At 42.1% G+C, this 17,554-nt stretch overlaps 1 protein-coding gene across 7 annotated transcripts in view; it reads left to right on the top strand.

The window, feature by feature from the left end:
• Window positions 1-17,554, top strand: part of LOC135548875 (POU domain, class 2, transcription factor 3L-like) — a 28,916-nt gene that overhangs the window by 4,181 nt on the left and 7,181 nt on the right. For 2 of the 7 annotated variants that reach the window (XM_064978926.1, XM_064978925.1), the window contains exons 3-11: window positions 2,802-2,818; window positions 3,592-3,693; window positions 6,483-6,594; window positions 6,813-6,901; window positions 10,772-10,948; window positions 11,651-11,792; window positions 11,931-12,064; window positions 12,867-13,031; window positions 13,846-13,912. In XM_064978926.1, coding sequence (XP_064834998.1) covers window positions 2,802-2,818; window positions 3,592-3,693; window positions 6,483-6,594; window positions 6,813-6,901; window positions 10,772-10,948; window positions 11,651-11,792; window positions 11,931-12,064; window positions 12,867-13,031; window positions 13,846-13,912 — 1,005 coding nt within the window. Of the gene's footprint in view, window positions 1-2,801; window positions 2,819-3,591; window positions 3,694-4,331; window positions 4,612-6,482; window positions 6,595-6,812; window positions 6,902-10,771; window positions 10,949-11,650; window positions 11,793-11,930; window positions 12,065-12,866; window positions 13,032-13,845; window positions 13,913-17,554 lie in introns of those variants that run through there. The other 5 variants (XM_064978928.1, XM_064978929.1, XM_064978927.1 and 2 more) reach the window with 4 other exon arrangements.

Below are 17,554 nucleotides of genomic sequence, written 5' to 3'. Positions count from 1 at the left end.
CTGTCAACTGTGGGACAATATATAGACAGGTGTGTGCCTTTCCAAATCATGTCCAATCAATTGAATTTACCACAGGTGGACTCCAATCAAGATTAATAGAAACAGGATACACTTGAGCTCCATTTGGAGTCTCATAGCAAAGGGTCTGAATACTTATGTAAATAACATATTTCAGTTAATTTTTATTTTTAAACATTCACAAAAACTTCTAAAAACCTGTTTTCCCTTTGTCATTATTATAAAATAAGGCTGTAGGGCAACAAAATGTAGAAAAGGGGAAGGAGTCTGAATACTTTCCGAATGCACTGTCATACTACATAAGGTAGAACAAAAACAGATGACAAATACAAATAAGAAATTCAGAATCAGTCTATTTGCTGATTATCAATATTTATTGATGTATAACTACAATGATTCATTGCAGAAAGTGGCTTTCCAGATATCACTTTCAGAGGTGCATTGATTTCCACAGCAGTGTATCCTGGATGGAGGGCTTTGACACTTGATTCAGAAACTGTCAGTCCCATTACTGAGTAGTCATCCAGAGCAACCAGACAGTCTATTCTGTGTCAACTCCATTACTATTAGTATGGTTATGTGTATTATGGGAAACAAAATCATAAGATCACAAAATCATAAGACAAAACAAGCAAGTATAGTGTAGAGAATCTTTGTACCATCTAAACCGCTGTGAAATGTCTTTACTATAACCAAAAATATTTTATTTTCAGCTGTTTGAAGATGCTTTACAGAACCGAAATTAAAAGAAGAAAAAATTTAACGAAGAACGAGAAGCATAGAAATAGCTCACATAGAACAGATCCACTGCTTCTTAGACTTGCTTTCAATGACAATGACAGATCAATAACACAATTTTATATAAATTTGGTTGGGTTGCCAAAGTTAGATATTGCGGCTTTAAAGGTAATTTTCGATTGAGCTGACATATGCAGCGTTTACCGTCAATGCAGTCTTTGCTAAACCGGGAAGATTGCCTTTAAATTTCAATCGCGCTGTAAAGCTGAATGAATAGGTCCCTTAGTCCGTGTGTACAGTGCACCTGGGGGTCTGTAAACATTACAATAGAAGGGCCTGAAAAGGTTGCCAGGACTACGCAGCTGATTTGCATGGCTTGATGATTTCCATACTGGAGGGTTGGCCTCTGAACAGGGTGGTGGTGGGGGGGGAGATTTCCATACTGTGGGTCGAGCAGGCACATCGCTCGCCACAAACTCCCAGAGGTTCCATTTGAAATTCAAATGAGGGAAGATTACCTGTCACAGCAGACCTTTGCACTCTATGTCTGTCACATGGTATTGTTGTATTGAAGGGAGGGTGCCAGTGTAGGGTTAAAATAGGGTTAAAATTATCATAACCTTCTTAATCACTCCATATGGTGGTGAATCATCCATATGGCTGTATTGAATTTATACATTATACCCCTGATTAGGATAGATATGATTAGTGCCAAGAAGTATATTATTATCCTATATATTGATAAAATTCAGGGCATGGTGTTTCTGTGTGTTGTTTATTACAACACGTTATAATAAATGTCATGAAATAGCATTCATAAATTATTTTAAATAAACAAGTACTTCATCATTTATAAATAATCACAAGTGTTACGAGCGTAACAATTTATAAACGTTTATAAAAAAGTATTCTAGTTTATAAAGCATTATGAACAAACATTTTATATATATATATATATATATACACACACAGTTGGGCAAAAAGTATTTAGTCAGCCACCAATTGTGCAAGTTCTCCCACTTAAAAAGATGAGAGAGGCCTGTAATTTTCATCATAGGTACACTTCAACTATGACAGACAAAATGAGATAAAAAAAATCCAGATAATCACATTGTAGGATTTTTAATTAATTTATTTGCAAATTATGGTAGAAAATAAGTATTTGATCACCTACAAACAAGCAAGATTTCTGGCTCTCACAGACCTGTAACTTCTTCTTTAGGAGGCTCCTCTGTCCTCCACTCGTGACCTGTATTAATGGCACTTGTTTGAACTTGTTATCAGTATAAAAGATACCTGTCGACAACCTCAAACAGTCACACTCCAAACTCCACTATGGCCAAGACCAAAGAGCTGTCAAAGGACACCAGAAACAAAATTGTAGACCTGCACCAGGCTGGGAAGACTGAATCTGCAATAGGTAAGCAGCTTGGTTTGAAGAAATCAACTGTGGGAGCAATTATTAGGAAATGGAAGACATAATAGACCACTGATAATCTCCCTCGATCTGGGGCTCCACGCAAGATCTCACCCCGTGGGGTCAAAATGATCACAAGAGTGGTGAGCAAAAATCCCAGAACCACACGGGGGGACCTAGTGAATGACCTGCAGAGAGCTGGGACCAAAGTAACAAAGCCTACCATCAGTAACACACTACGCCGCCAGGGACTCCTGCAATGCCAGACGTGTCCCCCTGCTTAAGCCAGGCCCGTCTGAAGTTTATATATATAGCATTATATACAACACCTTGCGAGCAAAACCTTTTAGGACCCCACTTAACAGTGGAGAGATATCCTGCAATTTTGCCATGGAAAGAAGAAAACATTTTGTACTTTTTAAAGACATTTTGCTGCAATTCTACACGTTTTTGCCATAGGGCGGAGAGGACCGCCATTTGCCCATCCCTGAGCCATGCTGTTATCCAGAGCGCTATATGTGTAGGCCTTAGAAACTAAAGGTAGTTTAACCCAGTGTAGCCCTAATATGCTAGGAAGGGCATTGTGATATTTGGCTGTCTAATATTTGATATTTACTTTCTCCTGCAGACATTGAACAAAGACAAGTGAGTATAGAAAACACATTTAATTCTGACTTCAGATTAACTCTCCATAAGTGGGAATTCATTCATGTGGGAGATACTTTCTGTCTGAGATTTATAGTAGGATTTTATAAGAAAAACATTGATTGTGATGTCAGTCCAAACTGAAAGTAATGTACGAAAGACAGTGTAAATAATGTCATAAGAACTTCTACTATCGTATTACAGGAACTGAATAGACTGCTGGACAGTTGAACTAAGATCATCAGATTTTTCACACAACTGTTTATATAGCTCAAAATGTCTTCCTATTATTATAACCTATTGCCTATAAGTTATACATAAACTATGTATTTCCAATTGGCATTGGGAGATTGTTAGACGTTTATTGTTTTAGTCCTGGGGGTTACAGAAACTGCCTTGAGCCCCGGTGAGACATTTGCATACTGCACTGCCTGAGGGGAGTTGTGTTTATCACAGTTTGTATCTTGTTAAACAAGTCCAGCAGCCTAACCCAACCGGTCCACACACACACGCGCACGTGCACACGCACAGACAGAGATACACATACACACACATAGACTGAGAGACAGACAAACACACTGTGATCTATGACAACATAGGCTAAATGTCAGCCTGGTTGTTCCATGTCAATTGGTCATACACAATTGATATGCAGATTTCCATTGAAAAAGACAAGACAGTGTTAATGGACTGTTATTCTTCTAAAGACAATGTCAACATCAGACAGCAGGAAGTAGGAAAGTGAGTAATACTGTCATGTGATTGGTTCACAGATTAAAACAGAGAACCTCAACGACTCTCTCCATGCACACAAAACATGTCACCCGGCACAAGGATCCCCAATACCTGGAGTCCAGGCAAGCCAGCTGTCAGTGGTAGGTCACATCTTCTGTCTCAGTAGATCAGGGGCCATATGTATCTAGTGTCTTAAAATATGAGTGCTGCCCTAGGATCAGTTTTACCTTTTAAATCATAATATATATGATTATATAGACAGGGGGTACCTGATCCTAGATCAGCACTCCTAGTCTATTACGCTTGATACCTTCAGAAAGTATTCACACCCCTTTACTTTGTCATATTTTGTAGTGTTACAGCCTGACTTTAAAATGGATTCAAGTGTTGGCTTAAATAACCTTGAAAATCTATGGCAAGTCAATGGCTGTCTAGCAATGATGAACAACCAACTTGACAGAGCATGGAGAATTAAACAAATTATAATAAGCAATTATTATACAATCCGGGTGTGCAAAGCTCTTAGACACCTACCCAGAAAGACAAAAAGCTGTAATCAAAGGTGAAGGTGAATTGAACATACAGTGCCTTGTGAAAGTATTCGGCCCCCTTGAACCTTACGACCTTTTGCCACATTTCAGGCTTCAAACATAAAGATATAAAACTGTATTTTTTTGTGAAGAATCAACAAAAAGTGGGACTCAATCATGAAGTGGAACAACATTTATTGGATATTTCAAACTTTTTTAACAAATCAAAAACTGAAAAATTGGGCGTGCCCCCTTAAGTTAATACTTTGTAGTGTCACCTTTTGCTGCGATTACAGCTGTAAGTCACTTGGGGTATGTCTCTATCAGTTTTGCACATCGAGAGACTGAAATTGTTTCCCATTCCTCCTTACAAAACAGCTCGAGCTCAGTGAGGTTGGATGGAGAGCATTTGTGAACAGCAGTTTTCAGTTCTTTCCACAGATTCTCGATTGGATTCAGGTCTGGACAGGTGTGTAAATCTCTTAGACACCTACCCAGAAAGACTCAAAGCTGTAATCAAAGGTGAAGGTGAATTGAACATATATTGACTAAGGGGGTTGAATACTTATCTAATCAAGATATATAGGTGTTTTATTTTCATTCATGTTCTACAAATGTTTGAATTTTTTCTTCCACTTTGACATTACAGAGTATATTGTGTAGATTACAATTACATCCATTTTAATCCCACTTTGTAAAACAACAACAAGAACAAGACAAAGTCCAGGGGCGTGAATACCTTCTAAAGGCACTGTATATATACCGCCCCATGTTCAATGGTCATTCTGTAAGGAATACCTTCCAAAGGCACTGTATATATACCGCCCCATGTTCAATGGTCATTCTGTAAGGAATACCTTCTAAAGGCACTGTATATATACCGCCCCATGTTCAATGGTCATTCTGTAAGGAATACCTTCTAAAGGCACTGTATATATACCGCCCCATGTTCAATGGTCATTCTGTAAGGAATACCTTCTAAAGGCACTGTATATATACCGCCCCATGTTCAATGGTCATTCTGTAAGGAATACCTTCTAAAGGCACTGAATATATACCGCCCCATGTTCAATGGTCATTCTGTAAGGAATACCTTCTAAAGGCACTGAATATACCGCCCCATGTTCAATGGTCATTCTGTAAGGAATACCTTCTAAAGGCACTGAATATATACCGCCCCATGTTCAATGGTCATTCTGTAAGGAATACCTTCTAAAGGCACTGTATATATACCGCCCCATGTTTAATGGTCATTCTGTAAGGAATACCTTCTAAAGGCACTGTATATATACCGCCCCATGTTCAATGGTCATTCTGTAAGGAATACCTTCTAAAGGCACTGTATATATACCGCCCCATGTTCAATGGTCATTCTGTAAGGAATACCTTCTAAAGGCACTGTATATATACCGCCCCATGTTCAATGGTCATTCTGTGAGGAATACCTTCTAAAGGCACTGTATATATACCGCCCCATGTTCAATGGTCATTCTGTAAGGAATACCTTCTAAAGGCACTGTATATATACCGCCCCATGTTCAATGGTCCTTCTGTAAGGAATACCTTCTAAAGGCACTATATATACCGCCCCATGTTCAATGGTCATTCTGTAAGGAATACCTTCTAAAGGCACTGTATATATACCGCCCCATGTTCAATGGTCATTCTGTAAGGAATACCTTCTAAAGGCACTGTATATATACCGCCCCATGTTTAATGGTCATTCTGTAAGGAATACCTTCTAAAGGCCCTGTATATATACCGCCCCATGTTCAATGGTCATTCTGTAAGGAATACCTTCTAAAGGCACTGTATATATACCGCCCCATGTTCAATGGTCATTCTGTAAGGAATACCTTCTAAAGGCACTGTATATATACCGCCCCATGTTTAATGGTCATTCTGTAAGGAATACCTTCTAAAGGCACTGTATATATACCGCCCCATGTTTAATGGTCATTCTGTAAGGAATACCTTCTAAAGGCACTGTATATATACCGCCCCATGTTCAATGGTCATTCTGTAAGGAATACCTTCTAAAGGCACTGTATATATACCGCCCCATGTTTAATGGTCATTCTGTAAGGAATACCTTCTAAAGGCACTGTATATATACCGCCCCATGTTTAATGGTCATTCTGTAAGGAATACCTTCTAAAGGCACTGTATATATACCGCCCCATGTTCAATGGTCATTCTGTAAGGAATACCTTCTAAAGGCCCTGTATATATACCGCCCCATGTTTAATGTTCATTCAGTAAGGAATGCATTTTGCTGGTTGTTTTTTGGTTTACATCCAGGTCTCTCTTGCAAAATATATTTGATCTAAACGAGACTCATCTGGTTAAATTGGGATTAAATAAATGAAATATCTAAGATCGTATTTCTGTTTCCACAGGAGCTCCCCTCCCTCCACACCATGCCACAGCTGGTGCTTATGTCAGGCTCTCACCACCTCTCATCCCCCTCCTCCTTCCTCCTCTCTCAGACACAACATACGGGGCATCAAGGTAAACATGTATCATGTAAACTTTCCCACAGTTCCCAGTTTTTCCAGATACAGTATACCAGTTTGAGGACTCCGAAAACCAGGAGAGAATAAGCAGGGAGGGAATCCTCCAACTGGGAATCCTTCAACGAGGATTTCTGAAAAATCTGGGAAGTTTACAATATCTATGATACTTCTCTAAACAAATTGTATCAATAACAATTTTTTGCCCCTGTGCAGCACTTCTGCAGCAGAACCTGCACAACCTTCCCACCCAGAGCCAGTCAGGTCTCCTCCAGCATCAGCCTGGGTTAGCACTAACACCTCAGGTAAAGATCATACCTCTTACACCAGTTGACATTATTAGCTGTAAGTCAAGTGATCACATTTGCAGAGTAGATTAAAGGGCAACAATACAGGTTATGCATCCGGATCCTTGAACTTGATAACCGAATGATCTGTTTACAGGACATACCATGAGAGGGATAAGGTCTTACAGTATCATAGAACTTTCACAGACATCAGTCAGATATACACTGAGTGTACAAAACATTAAGAACACCTTCCTAATATTGAGTTCAGGGCCGGTCCTTGCCATTTTTGTCGAGAACAAAACAATGCCACCCCGCAAAACTAGAATAGTCCCAGTAAGCAAAATTACGTTTAAAAGACATTTAAAATATGTTTTTTCCAGATTGTGAAGTTAGTTTAAATTTAGGTTCTGAATGAAATGTGAAAATACATATTTTCCGCTCGTTTAAAATACATATTTTCCAGTAAGTTGAAAAGGCATCTTTTCCAGACATGGAAAAATACGTATTTTCCGGTCATTGAAATCAGGTTCATTTTTGGTTCTGAATAACGGTAGGAAATATTTATTTTCCGGATTTTGAAAATACTGCCAGTTGCACAGGGCGGGGTTGAGACCCAGGGTCTCGAGCATAAAGATGAGTTTGGAGGGTACTAAGTAATTAAATGCTGAGCTGTAATCGATGAACAGCATTCTTACATAGGTATTCCTCTTGTCCAGATGGGTTAGGGCAGTGTGCAGTGTGATTGCGATTGCGTCGTCTGTGGACCTATTGGGGCGGTAAGCAAATTGGAGTGGGTCTAGGGTGTCTGGTAGGGTGGAGGTGATATGATCCTTGACTAGTCTCTCAAAGCACTTCATGATGACGGAAGTGAGTGCTACGGGGTGATAGTCGTTTAGCTCAGTTACCTTAGCTTTCTTGGGAACAGGAACAATGGTGGTCCTCTTGAAGCATGTGGGAACAGCAGACTGGTATAGGGATTGATTGAATATGTCCGTAAACACACCAGCCAGCTGGTCTGCACATGCTCTGAGGACGCGGCTGGGGATGCCGTCTGGGCCAGCAGCATTGCGAGAGTTAATACGTTTAAATGTTTTACTCACGTTGACTGCGGTGAAGGAGTCCGCAAGTTTTGTAAAACACAAAAATAGACCGCAATGGAATTTTACATATGCCCTTCCATGTGATAGGCCCACCATTTGTAAAACAGGTCATTGCATTCACTTTATTAGTCCTGTGACTAATGGATGTGACTATTTGCAATGTGTCACACCGCGGGAAATGCATAAATATTTTATTTTTCTGCTATGATCAGCTTGTCAAAAATGTACGGATACAAACTTGAAAGCACTAATCATGACAATTAAGGTCCTGTACAACAGTTGTGAATGTCCATGACATATTTTCCATTTGACTTTGTCCTGGTTTTTGGATATGTTGTTTGTTAACACGACAGTGTCTTTTTTATTTGATTGGGTGCATGATGTACAAAGTGTCAGTCTCATTACAATGTCATACATTTTATCTCAAGCCTGTAGGCTACAGAAAAGGCCACATACTCTTTCTACCACATCCTATACGTGCTACATGATTTATGTTACATTCGTTGGTGGAGCGCTGCAGCGATGCATCTCTCCAACAGCACCCTGGAGAGGCGCGCTGGGAATGGACAAGCTAAATATTTTGTGCCCTGCCTTTGACAAAGTGGGCACTGCTTATCACATGGCAGCTAAAAAGCCCTTATGCCATTGCTTGAGAGAAATTGTAATTGTAATTGTTAAGGGGAAGAATTAGCCTATGTGAGGTTTTATGTGTTGCTGGAGGTGCGTCTTGCTAAGTTTAGCTCAGAAAATGCCGCCCTCGTCAATTTGCCGCCATAGGGGGACACCTAATCGTGCCTAATGAGCGGGCTGGCCACCCCTTTTCCCCTCAGCCTCAATTCGTCAGGGCATGGACTCTACAAGGTGTCGAAAGCGTTCCACAGGGATGCTGGCCCATGTTGACTCCAATGCTTCCCACAGTGGTGTCAAGTTGGCTGGATGTCCTTTGGGTGGTGGACCTTTCTTGATACACACAAGAAACTGTTGAGTGTGAAAAACCTACCAGCGTCAAACCAGTGTGCCCGGCACCTACTTAAATACTGTGTCTTGCCCATTCACCCTCTGAATGGTCTGTAATTAGTATTACGAGATGAGACTGATTAATCATGTAACCGTAATTAACTAGGAAGTCCTGGCACCAAGGAAAATATTCAGATTACAAGGTTAGAATTTCCCAATATAACCTTTCAGATATTTTCATATCTGATCAATAGTCTTCTGATTAATGATTTATTTATTTGACCTCACCGTTAGACTCATTCCAAACGTCGTAAATTGTTGGTTATCTGCAAGAAACCAGTCTTCACTATGAGTCATACATACATCTATTGTCTTAAATCATTTATTTATTACTAACTAAGTAATTCACACAAATGCATAAACAAAACAACAAAGTAAATATGGTTACAAGAAATGATAGGAAATGTGCCCTAGTGGACTAAACCGGCATCACGGCTTGGTGGACAAAAGGGGGAGTCAGCTGAGAAGTCACTAGAGTGATAATTATAACAATTTAAATGCTAATCCTTTGCACATGAACGCTCAATCATTCGGGAACAATTGAAATCAATATATATTTTTTTGCTCAGTGTGTCATCTTGATCGCTGTTGAAAAGTTTGTTTCTGTTGGAGAGTTTTGTCCTCTCTCTCCCTGTCTCTCTCTGTCTGGTTAGAGGGGATCGTTCAGAGTGACAGTCATTCATTTGTTATAGAATGGATGTTTTAGCGGTTGTCGTCTTCGCGTTCAATGATACCGAATTCCTAGCTGCATACTAGTAATTAATATCAAAGACTTGTTCTTATTCTGTCGGTATCGATAGTCTAAGAGTTTAACCACGTGGTATGGTTAAAAGATTCAGCAATGGTCTACAACCTTTGTACTCCCGTGATTGAGAGAAACATGGTCTGGTGATAATTTCTCAAAGTTGGGTTTTATTCGGAATTGCAGAAAAGGGGCTGTCCCAGGACGCCTGACCCTAACTGGGCTCAAGGGCGGTCCTCTGATTCAGTTAAACTCAAAAGGGAATTGGCATTTCCTTCATTAAACAGTATCATACTCACTCATTCATCTTATACAACAATTAGATGTAAACCTCATATCTGAGGCTATTATATAAACAGCGTTATGGTAATGTGGCCACACCGTCTCACATGAGCTTCCCCAAGTTGTAACAAACGGACCAGGTCGTAGCTGGATTCTTTACCGATCTTTTATACCTTCTCCGGAACATGAAATTTGTTCGAACCTCGAGTTCTGTGGGGTGGAAGAAATTCCTTTGTTCTCTATGAAACTTCACTCAATCGCTGTACTGTGTGGCCATGAGGAGATCCTCAGGAATTTACGACCTCTCTCTGACCACAGCAGCATAGTTGAAGGAGGAAAGGGGAAGGCAGGGATAGGGGGGATGGGCTTGCTGTACCCAAAAAGGGCAACGTCATGACACACACATACACAATCCATGTCTCAATTGTCTCAAGCATTAAAAATCCTTCTTTAACCCGTCTCCTCCCCTTCATCTACACTGATTGAAGTGGAATTAAAAGGTGACATCAATAAGGGATCATAGCTTTCACCTGGATTCACCTTGCAGTCTTTGTCATGGAATGAACAGATGTTCCTACTGTTTTGTACACTCGGTGTAGTAATGAGGAAATATGAAGAGACATTGCATATCACAAAAACATGTTACATTTCCATATGAACAAGGTTTCTAATAAGCTAAAATGTTCACATAGCTGAACACAACACGTTCTATCATCCATTTCACCGCTTTTCTCCTCCTTAAAGGCCATGAGTCGGTCGGGCCTGACGTCGTCGTCCATGGAAGGACACGTGGACATGTCCCACCTGCAGGTCCCCAAACACATCGGGGCCCCCCAGCAGGACGATCCCAGCGACCTAGAGGAGCTGGAACAGTTTGCCAAGGCCTTCAAACAGAGACGCATCAAACTGGGGTTCACCCAGGTACAGACTGAGGACCACTGGCTCAAAATACAATATAGCTTTATTTGTATTTTTGCTATCTTGTTATTTTCCCTATGCCCCGGACACCACACATACCGGCAGTGCCATTTCTAGGCGTAAGCAAAATAAGCAGCCTCTTAGGGCCAAAGCCCCAAAAAATTCAATAAAATTTGGTTTTATTTTTAGGAAGTCAGTGGGGGTCTCAACTTATTGGTAGTTAGTATTGTAGAAACAACAACGTGCAATTTTGAAATTTGATGGTGTTTCCTCTTGTTATGTCAGTCACTGTCAGTCACTCAATAAGCCCACGTCAGCTAACATTTGATAGATTTCTAGGTAAGTTAGTCAAGCCAATTATCTAAGTATTGTAGTAATCATGGCTGAATTACTGACCGGGAATCCAAGGCACATGCCAATGGGCCCTGAACTCTTTTTGTTAGTCACTCTCACTCAGATGTCATATAAACATGGCAAAGTCAAATGTTCCTGTCAGCCCTGGGATTTGAAGCTACTGCCTCACTCTGATTATTGTTATACCACCTAACGTCTGTACTTGCTCACTTTTAAATAGTTGTAACACACACAGTGCAAAGACAGTAGTGAAGTGACATGTTTTCTGAAGTCAAACTACTTCAAAGAGATAACATTATTATTTGAAAGTTTGCCATAATCAGATTCAAATATATCCTGTGTGTGTTCCAGGGTGATGTAGGCCTGGATATGGGGAAACTGTATGGGAATGACTTCAGTCAGACTACCATCTCCCGCTTCGAGGCACTCAACCTGAGCTTCAAAAATATGTGCAAGTTGAAGCCGCTACTGGAGAAATGGCTGAGCGACGCAGGTACTATTAGTGTATAACATATTTTGCTGATGTCTTTACACACTTGTACTGTTGATTTCTATGCCGAGGGGATATTTTTTTTTTTATTGGCTCAAAAAAATCCTTATAAATCATGTTCACTATCTCTTTCCACATCAGAGAATTCTCCCTCTGACTCTATGGCCAACGTTGCCTCTCTACCCCCCCTGATGGAAGGCTATGGAAGGAAAAGGAAAAAGAGAACAAGCATTGAAACCAACATCAAGTTCACCCTGGAGAAACGCTTCCATGACGTGAGTTAACTCTGTCTGTCCCCTAACATTGTCCCCTGCACTTGACGTGAGTTAACTCTGTCTGTCCCCTAACATTGTCCCCTGCACTTGACGTGAGTTAACGCTGTCTGTCCCCTAACATAGTCCCCTGCACTTGACGTGAGTTAACTCTGTCTATCCCCTAACATTGTCCCCTGCATTAACGCTGTCTGTCCCCTAACATTGTCCCCTGCACTTGACGTGAGTTAACTCTGTCTGTCCCCTAACATAGTCCCCTGCACTTGACGTGAGTTAACTCTGTCTGTCCCCTAACATTGTCCCCTGCACTTGACGTGAGTTAACTCTGTCTGTCCCCTAACATAGTCCCCTGCACTTGACGTGAGTTAACTCTGTCTATCCCCTAACATTGTCCCCTGCACTTCCAACCATAAATACATAATTTAGGAACTGTTGATATAACTTGTATTTAAAAACACTTCATACAGGGAGCAAAACAATCCACCTTCATGCACATTGTTGTGGCACTTGAGTGACTACATAGCAGCCATTTTAAAGTTAGTTGCAATGTTGATACATATGATATGGCTTAGTATAAGACATTATAGAAGCTCATGCATGCTTATAATACGTCATAAGCATTGTACTTGCAGGCTTTACAGTTAACTACCAAGGTTTCTTTTCAGAACCCTAAGCACAACTCAGAGAAGATCACAATTATATCAGAGCAGCTACATATTATATACCATATCAAAAAGGCATTATAAAGGTTCATAGATGCTCATAGCACCTACAGTAATACCATTATACCCATGTTTCTATTCAGAACCCCAAGCCTAACTCGGAGGAGATCACGCTGATCTCAGAGCAGCTGTCTATGGAGAAGGAGGTGGTACGGGTGTGGTTCTGTAACCGCAGACAGAAGGAAAAGAGGATCTACTGCCCTGTGTCCCCCTCACCCATGAAATCACAGAACTTCAACCCCAGAATGGTTAGCTTTAAATCTCTCAGTGATAATGTTTTGGGAAAATGTTGTATGTTTTTTTCCTGATAGTAAAGTGGCCAGCTAGGAATATGTACAGTAGCTCTATATTTTCAAGTCAATTTGACTATATATTTTTAAGGGGGGCTGAACTTTCTGATTTGGCCACATTTTTCGCCTTGGTCATTAAGAAGTTTCCCAGTCAAGCTATTGCTTTCGCCAATTGGCGTGGCTGGTGTGCCACTGTGGCAAAGTTGTCAATAAATTACACATTGTAAATGCTTTCAATATTTTTATATGAATTTTTACAGTTTATAGTAGTTTTGAGGTTTTTAAGTCATTGAAATTTAGAGCTTTTAACCTTTTAAAATATTGTCTCATGTACATTGTGTAATTTACTGATGGTCCCTAACAAGACCCATAGGGATATCATGGGCATCATGATTGGGTCACGTGCAGCTGCACTCAAAATGGATTATTACTTGGGTGCTTCCAGCTGTGGGCATATGGGCAGGATTGAAGGTACCCTTCATTCCGTGACATACCTTTTTTTCCTATAACCTCGCAAATTTCAGTTTTGGATGAGACTGACTTGATGACCAACATTATAATATTTTAATAGTGTCCATTTTGACACTAGAATAAATGTTTCTGACTCCTATCGTTAGCATGTAGGCCGTATTCAAAACGAGAAGTTGCTTTTTAGGGGCTTTCGCTCTTCACTGGTATATGATACGATTTGTGTAATAAAAGAGTAGTGTAATAGTAATCCATTGTGTACACTACAACATTTTCAGTACATTGTCCTATTTTTTTCCACTAGCCTTCATGTAACACCCTGTTTCAGGCCTCCACGTCCAGATCATACAGCCCTCTTGCTTCAGGAGGAGGCAAGTGTCACCATATGCACTTCATATAATCTGTATTTAAGACAACTTCATATACAGTGGGGTCCAAAATGGTTGACACCCTTGATTAAGATGAGCAATAACGACTGTATCAAATAAATAATTGAAAGGTTATATTGTATGCTCCAAAAAATTAAGAGATTATATTATTTTATACTAATTCAATTGCTCAGAAAAAAAGGAGATTTTCTGTAACAAGTAATATTTTTTTCTCAAAAAGTTAGGGGTCAAAATTATTGACACCCCTGAAAATTAGACTACTTTAATTTATGACAAAATGTAGTATTTGGTCCCATTTTAATGCCATGCGACTGGCCCAGGCGCAGGAGTGCAGAGACTGATTTACACCGTTTAACCATAAACCATAAACCACCGGAAACAGAATCAATACAATAAATGGGTCAAACAAAACCCAGTCCACACCAGCATAACGTGCACAAGCACTACAACAAACAATTACGGACAAGGACATGGGGTTAAAACCGAGGGTTAAATACACAACATGTAATTGATGGAATTGGAACCAGGTGTGATGGAAGACAAACCGCGGACCCAGCTTCCAGCAGGGCAGGCGGAGGGGCAGGTTTCGGGTCCAGAGCCAGACCCGGTCCCTGGGTCTCAGTGCGGTGGCGATCTGCGTTCTTCTTTTGGCGCGTCACGGCCCGCTGAAGGTAGACACGGACTCCTCCGCATGCCTGAAACAGTCGTCTGAAACAGTCGTGCATACTGGTACCCCAGTACGCACTAGAAGGGAGAAAGGTTAGCGGAGGAGTGGCGGAGTAGCGGAGCGAATTCTGTGTCACGTACGTCGCCCACTACCCCGGCCATCCCTGGCAATAGGACCGCAGAAACCTACCCACATCCTGGCACTCTCTCCACCTGCCCGTTACTCTCGGGGTGAAACCCTGAAGTAAGGCTGATCGAGACCCTCAGACGTGCCATGAACTTGGCCTTGGTCAAGGGTGCGACCAAGGCCGCTGTGGAACAGGTAAGGGGTGTAGCTTACCTCTGGGCAGGTGCCTAGGAGCCTTACACTGGGCACACACTGATCAGGTGGAAACATAAACCCTCACGTCCTAGCCAAGGTAGGCTCAGCGGGACACTGGATGGCAGCGAGCTCTGCACGTAACGCCTGCTCAATGTCTGTGTCCAGCTCCCACACTACCGGCGCCACCAGGCAGGAGGCGGAGAATATGGGAGTGGGATCCATGGGCCGCTCCTCTGTGTCATACAGCCGGGACAATGCGTCTGCCTTCAAGTTCTGGGAGCCTGGTCTGTAGGACAGGGTAAACACAAAACAGATGAAAAACATGGCCCACCTTGCCTGGCGAGGGTTCAGTCTCCTCACTGCCTGGATGTTCTCCAGATTGCGGTGGTCAGTCCAGATGAGAAAAGAGTGTCTAGCCCCCTCAGGCCAGTGTCTCCATGCCTTCAAAGCCTTGACGACAGCCAACAGCTCCCGGTCCCCCACGTCATAGTTTTGCTCCACCATGCTGAGCTTCTTTGAGAAGAAGGCACAGGGGCAGAGCATCGGGGCCCCCCAGCAGGACGATGATGAAGTGGAAATGTGATACCCTAGAAAGGAGACGGATTGCTGGAAAAACAATCATTTCTCAGCCTTGACGTACAGGTCATGATCCAACAGGCGACCAAGCACCCTGCGTACCAGGGACACATGCTCTGCGCGTGTAGCGAAGTATATCAGAATGTCATCGATATACACCACCACACCCTGCCTGTGCAGGTCCCTAAAAATCTCGTCTACAAAGGCTTGGAAGACTGATGGTGCATTCAGCTGATGTTCTGAAAGAGCTGCAAAATCTGGATCCCTACAAATCAGCCGGGCTAGACAATCTGGACCCTTTCTTTCTAAAATTATCTGCCGAAATTGTTGCCACCCCTATTACTAGCCTGTTCAACCTCTCTTTTGTGTCGTCTGAGATTCCCAAAGATTGGAAAGCAGCTGCGGTCATCCCCCTCTTCAAAGGGGGGGACACTCTTGACCCAAACTGCTACAGACCTATATCTATCCTACCATGCCTTTCTAAGGTCTTCAAAATCCAAGTCAACAAACAGATTACCGACCATTTTGAATCTCACCATACCTTCTCTGCTATGTAATCTGGTTTCAGAGCTGGTCATTGGTGCACCTCAGCCACGCTCAAGGTCCTAAACGATATCTTAACCGCCATTGATAAGAAACATTACTGTGCAGCCGTATTCACTGATCTGGCCAAGGCTTTCGACTCTGTCAATCACCACATCCTCATCGGCAGACTCGACAGCCTTGGTTTCTCAAATGATTGCCTCGCCAGGTTCACCAACTACTTCTCTGATAGAGTTCAGTGTGTCAAATCGGAGGGTCCGCTGTCCGGACCTCTGGCAGTCTCTATGGGGGTGCCACATGTTTCAATTCTTGGACCGACTCTCTTCTCTGTATACATCAATGAGGTTGCTCTTGCTGCTGGTGAGTCTCTGATCCACCTCTAAGCAGACGACACCAGTCTGTATACTTCTGTCCCTTCTTTGGACACTGTGTTAACAACCTCCAGGCAAGCTTCAATGCCATACAACTCTCCTTCCGTGGCCTCCAATTGCTCTTAAATACAAGTAAAACTAAATGCATGCTCTTCAACCGATCGCTACCTGCACCTACCCGCCTGTCCAACATCGCTACTCTGGACGGCTCTGACTTAGAATACGTGGACAACTACAAATACTTAGGTGTCTGGTTAGACTGTAAACTCTCCTTCCAGACCCATATCAAACATCTCCAATCCAAAGTTAAATCTAGAATTGGCTTCCTATTTCGCAACAAAGCATCCTTCACTCATGCTGCCAAACATAACCTTGTAAAACTGACCATCCTACCAATCCTCGACTTTGGCGATGTCATTTACAAAATAGCCTCCAATACCCTACTCAACAAATTGGATGCAGTCTATCACAGTGCAATCCGTTTTGTCACCAAAGCCACATATACTACCCACCATTGCGACCTGTACGCTCTCGTTGGCTGGCCCTCGCTTCATACTCGTCGCCAAACCCACTGGCTCCATGTCATCTACAAGACCCTGCTAGGTAAAGTCCCCCCTTATCTCAGCTCGCTGGTCACCATAGCATCTCCCACCTGTATCACACGCTCCAGCAGGTATATCTCTCAAGTCACCCCCAAAACCAATTCTTTCTTTGGCCGCCTCCTTCCAGTTCTCTGCTGCCAATGACTGGAACGAACTACAAAAATCTCTGAAACTGGAAACACTTATCTCCCTCACTAGCTTTAAGCACCAACTGTCAGAGCAGCTCACAGATTACTGCACCTGTACATAGCCCACCTATAATTTAGCCCAAACAACTACCTCTTTCCCTAAAATCATCAACCCGTACGGCATGACAAGGTACTCATAATGCCCTGTGGTGGTACTGAAAGCCGTCTTTCACTCGTCTCCCTCTCGGATACTCACCCGGTTGTAAGCGCGATTGACTCAATCACTGTGGCTATGAGTGGTAGCGGGTAGCTATACCTCATAGTGATCTGATTCAGACCCCGATAGTCAATACACGGGCGTAGACCTCTCTCCTTCTTCACAAAAATAAACTCGAGGAAGCGGGTGAAGTGGAGGA

The sequence above is a fragment of the Oncorhynchus masou genome, chromosome 11 (genome assembly GCF_036934945.1).
Source record: "Oncorhynchus masou masou isolate Uvic2021 chromosome 11, UVic_Omas_1.1, whole genome shotgun sequence".
NCBI classification, from domain to species: domain Eukaryota; kingdom Metazoa; phylum Chordata; class Actinopteri; order Salmoniformes; family Salmonidae; genus Oncorhynchus; species Oncorhynchus masou.
The sequence above is the reverse complement of the archived record's forward strand: the minus strand, read 5'-3'. Positions and strand labels throughout refer to the sequence as shown.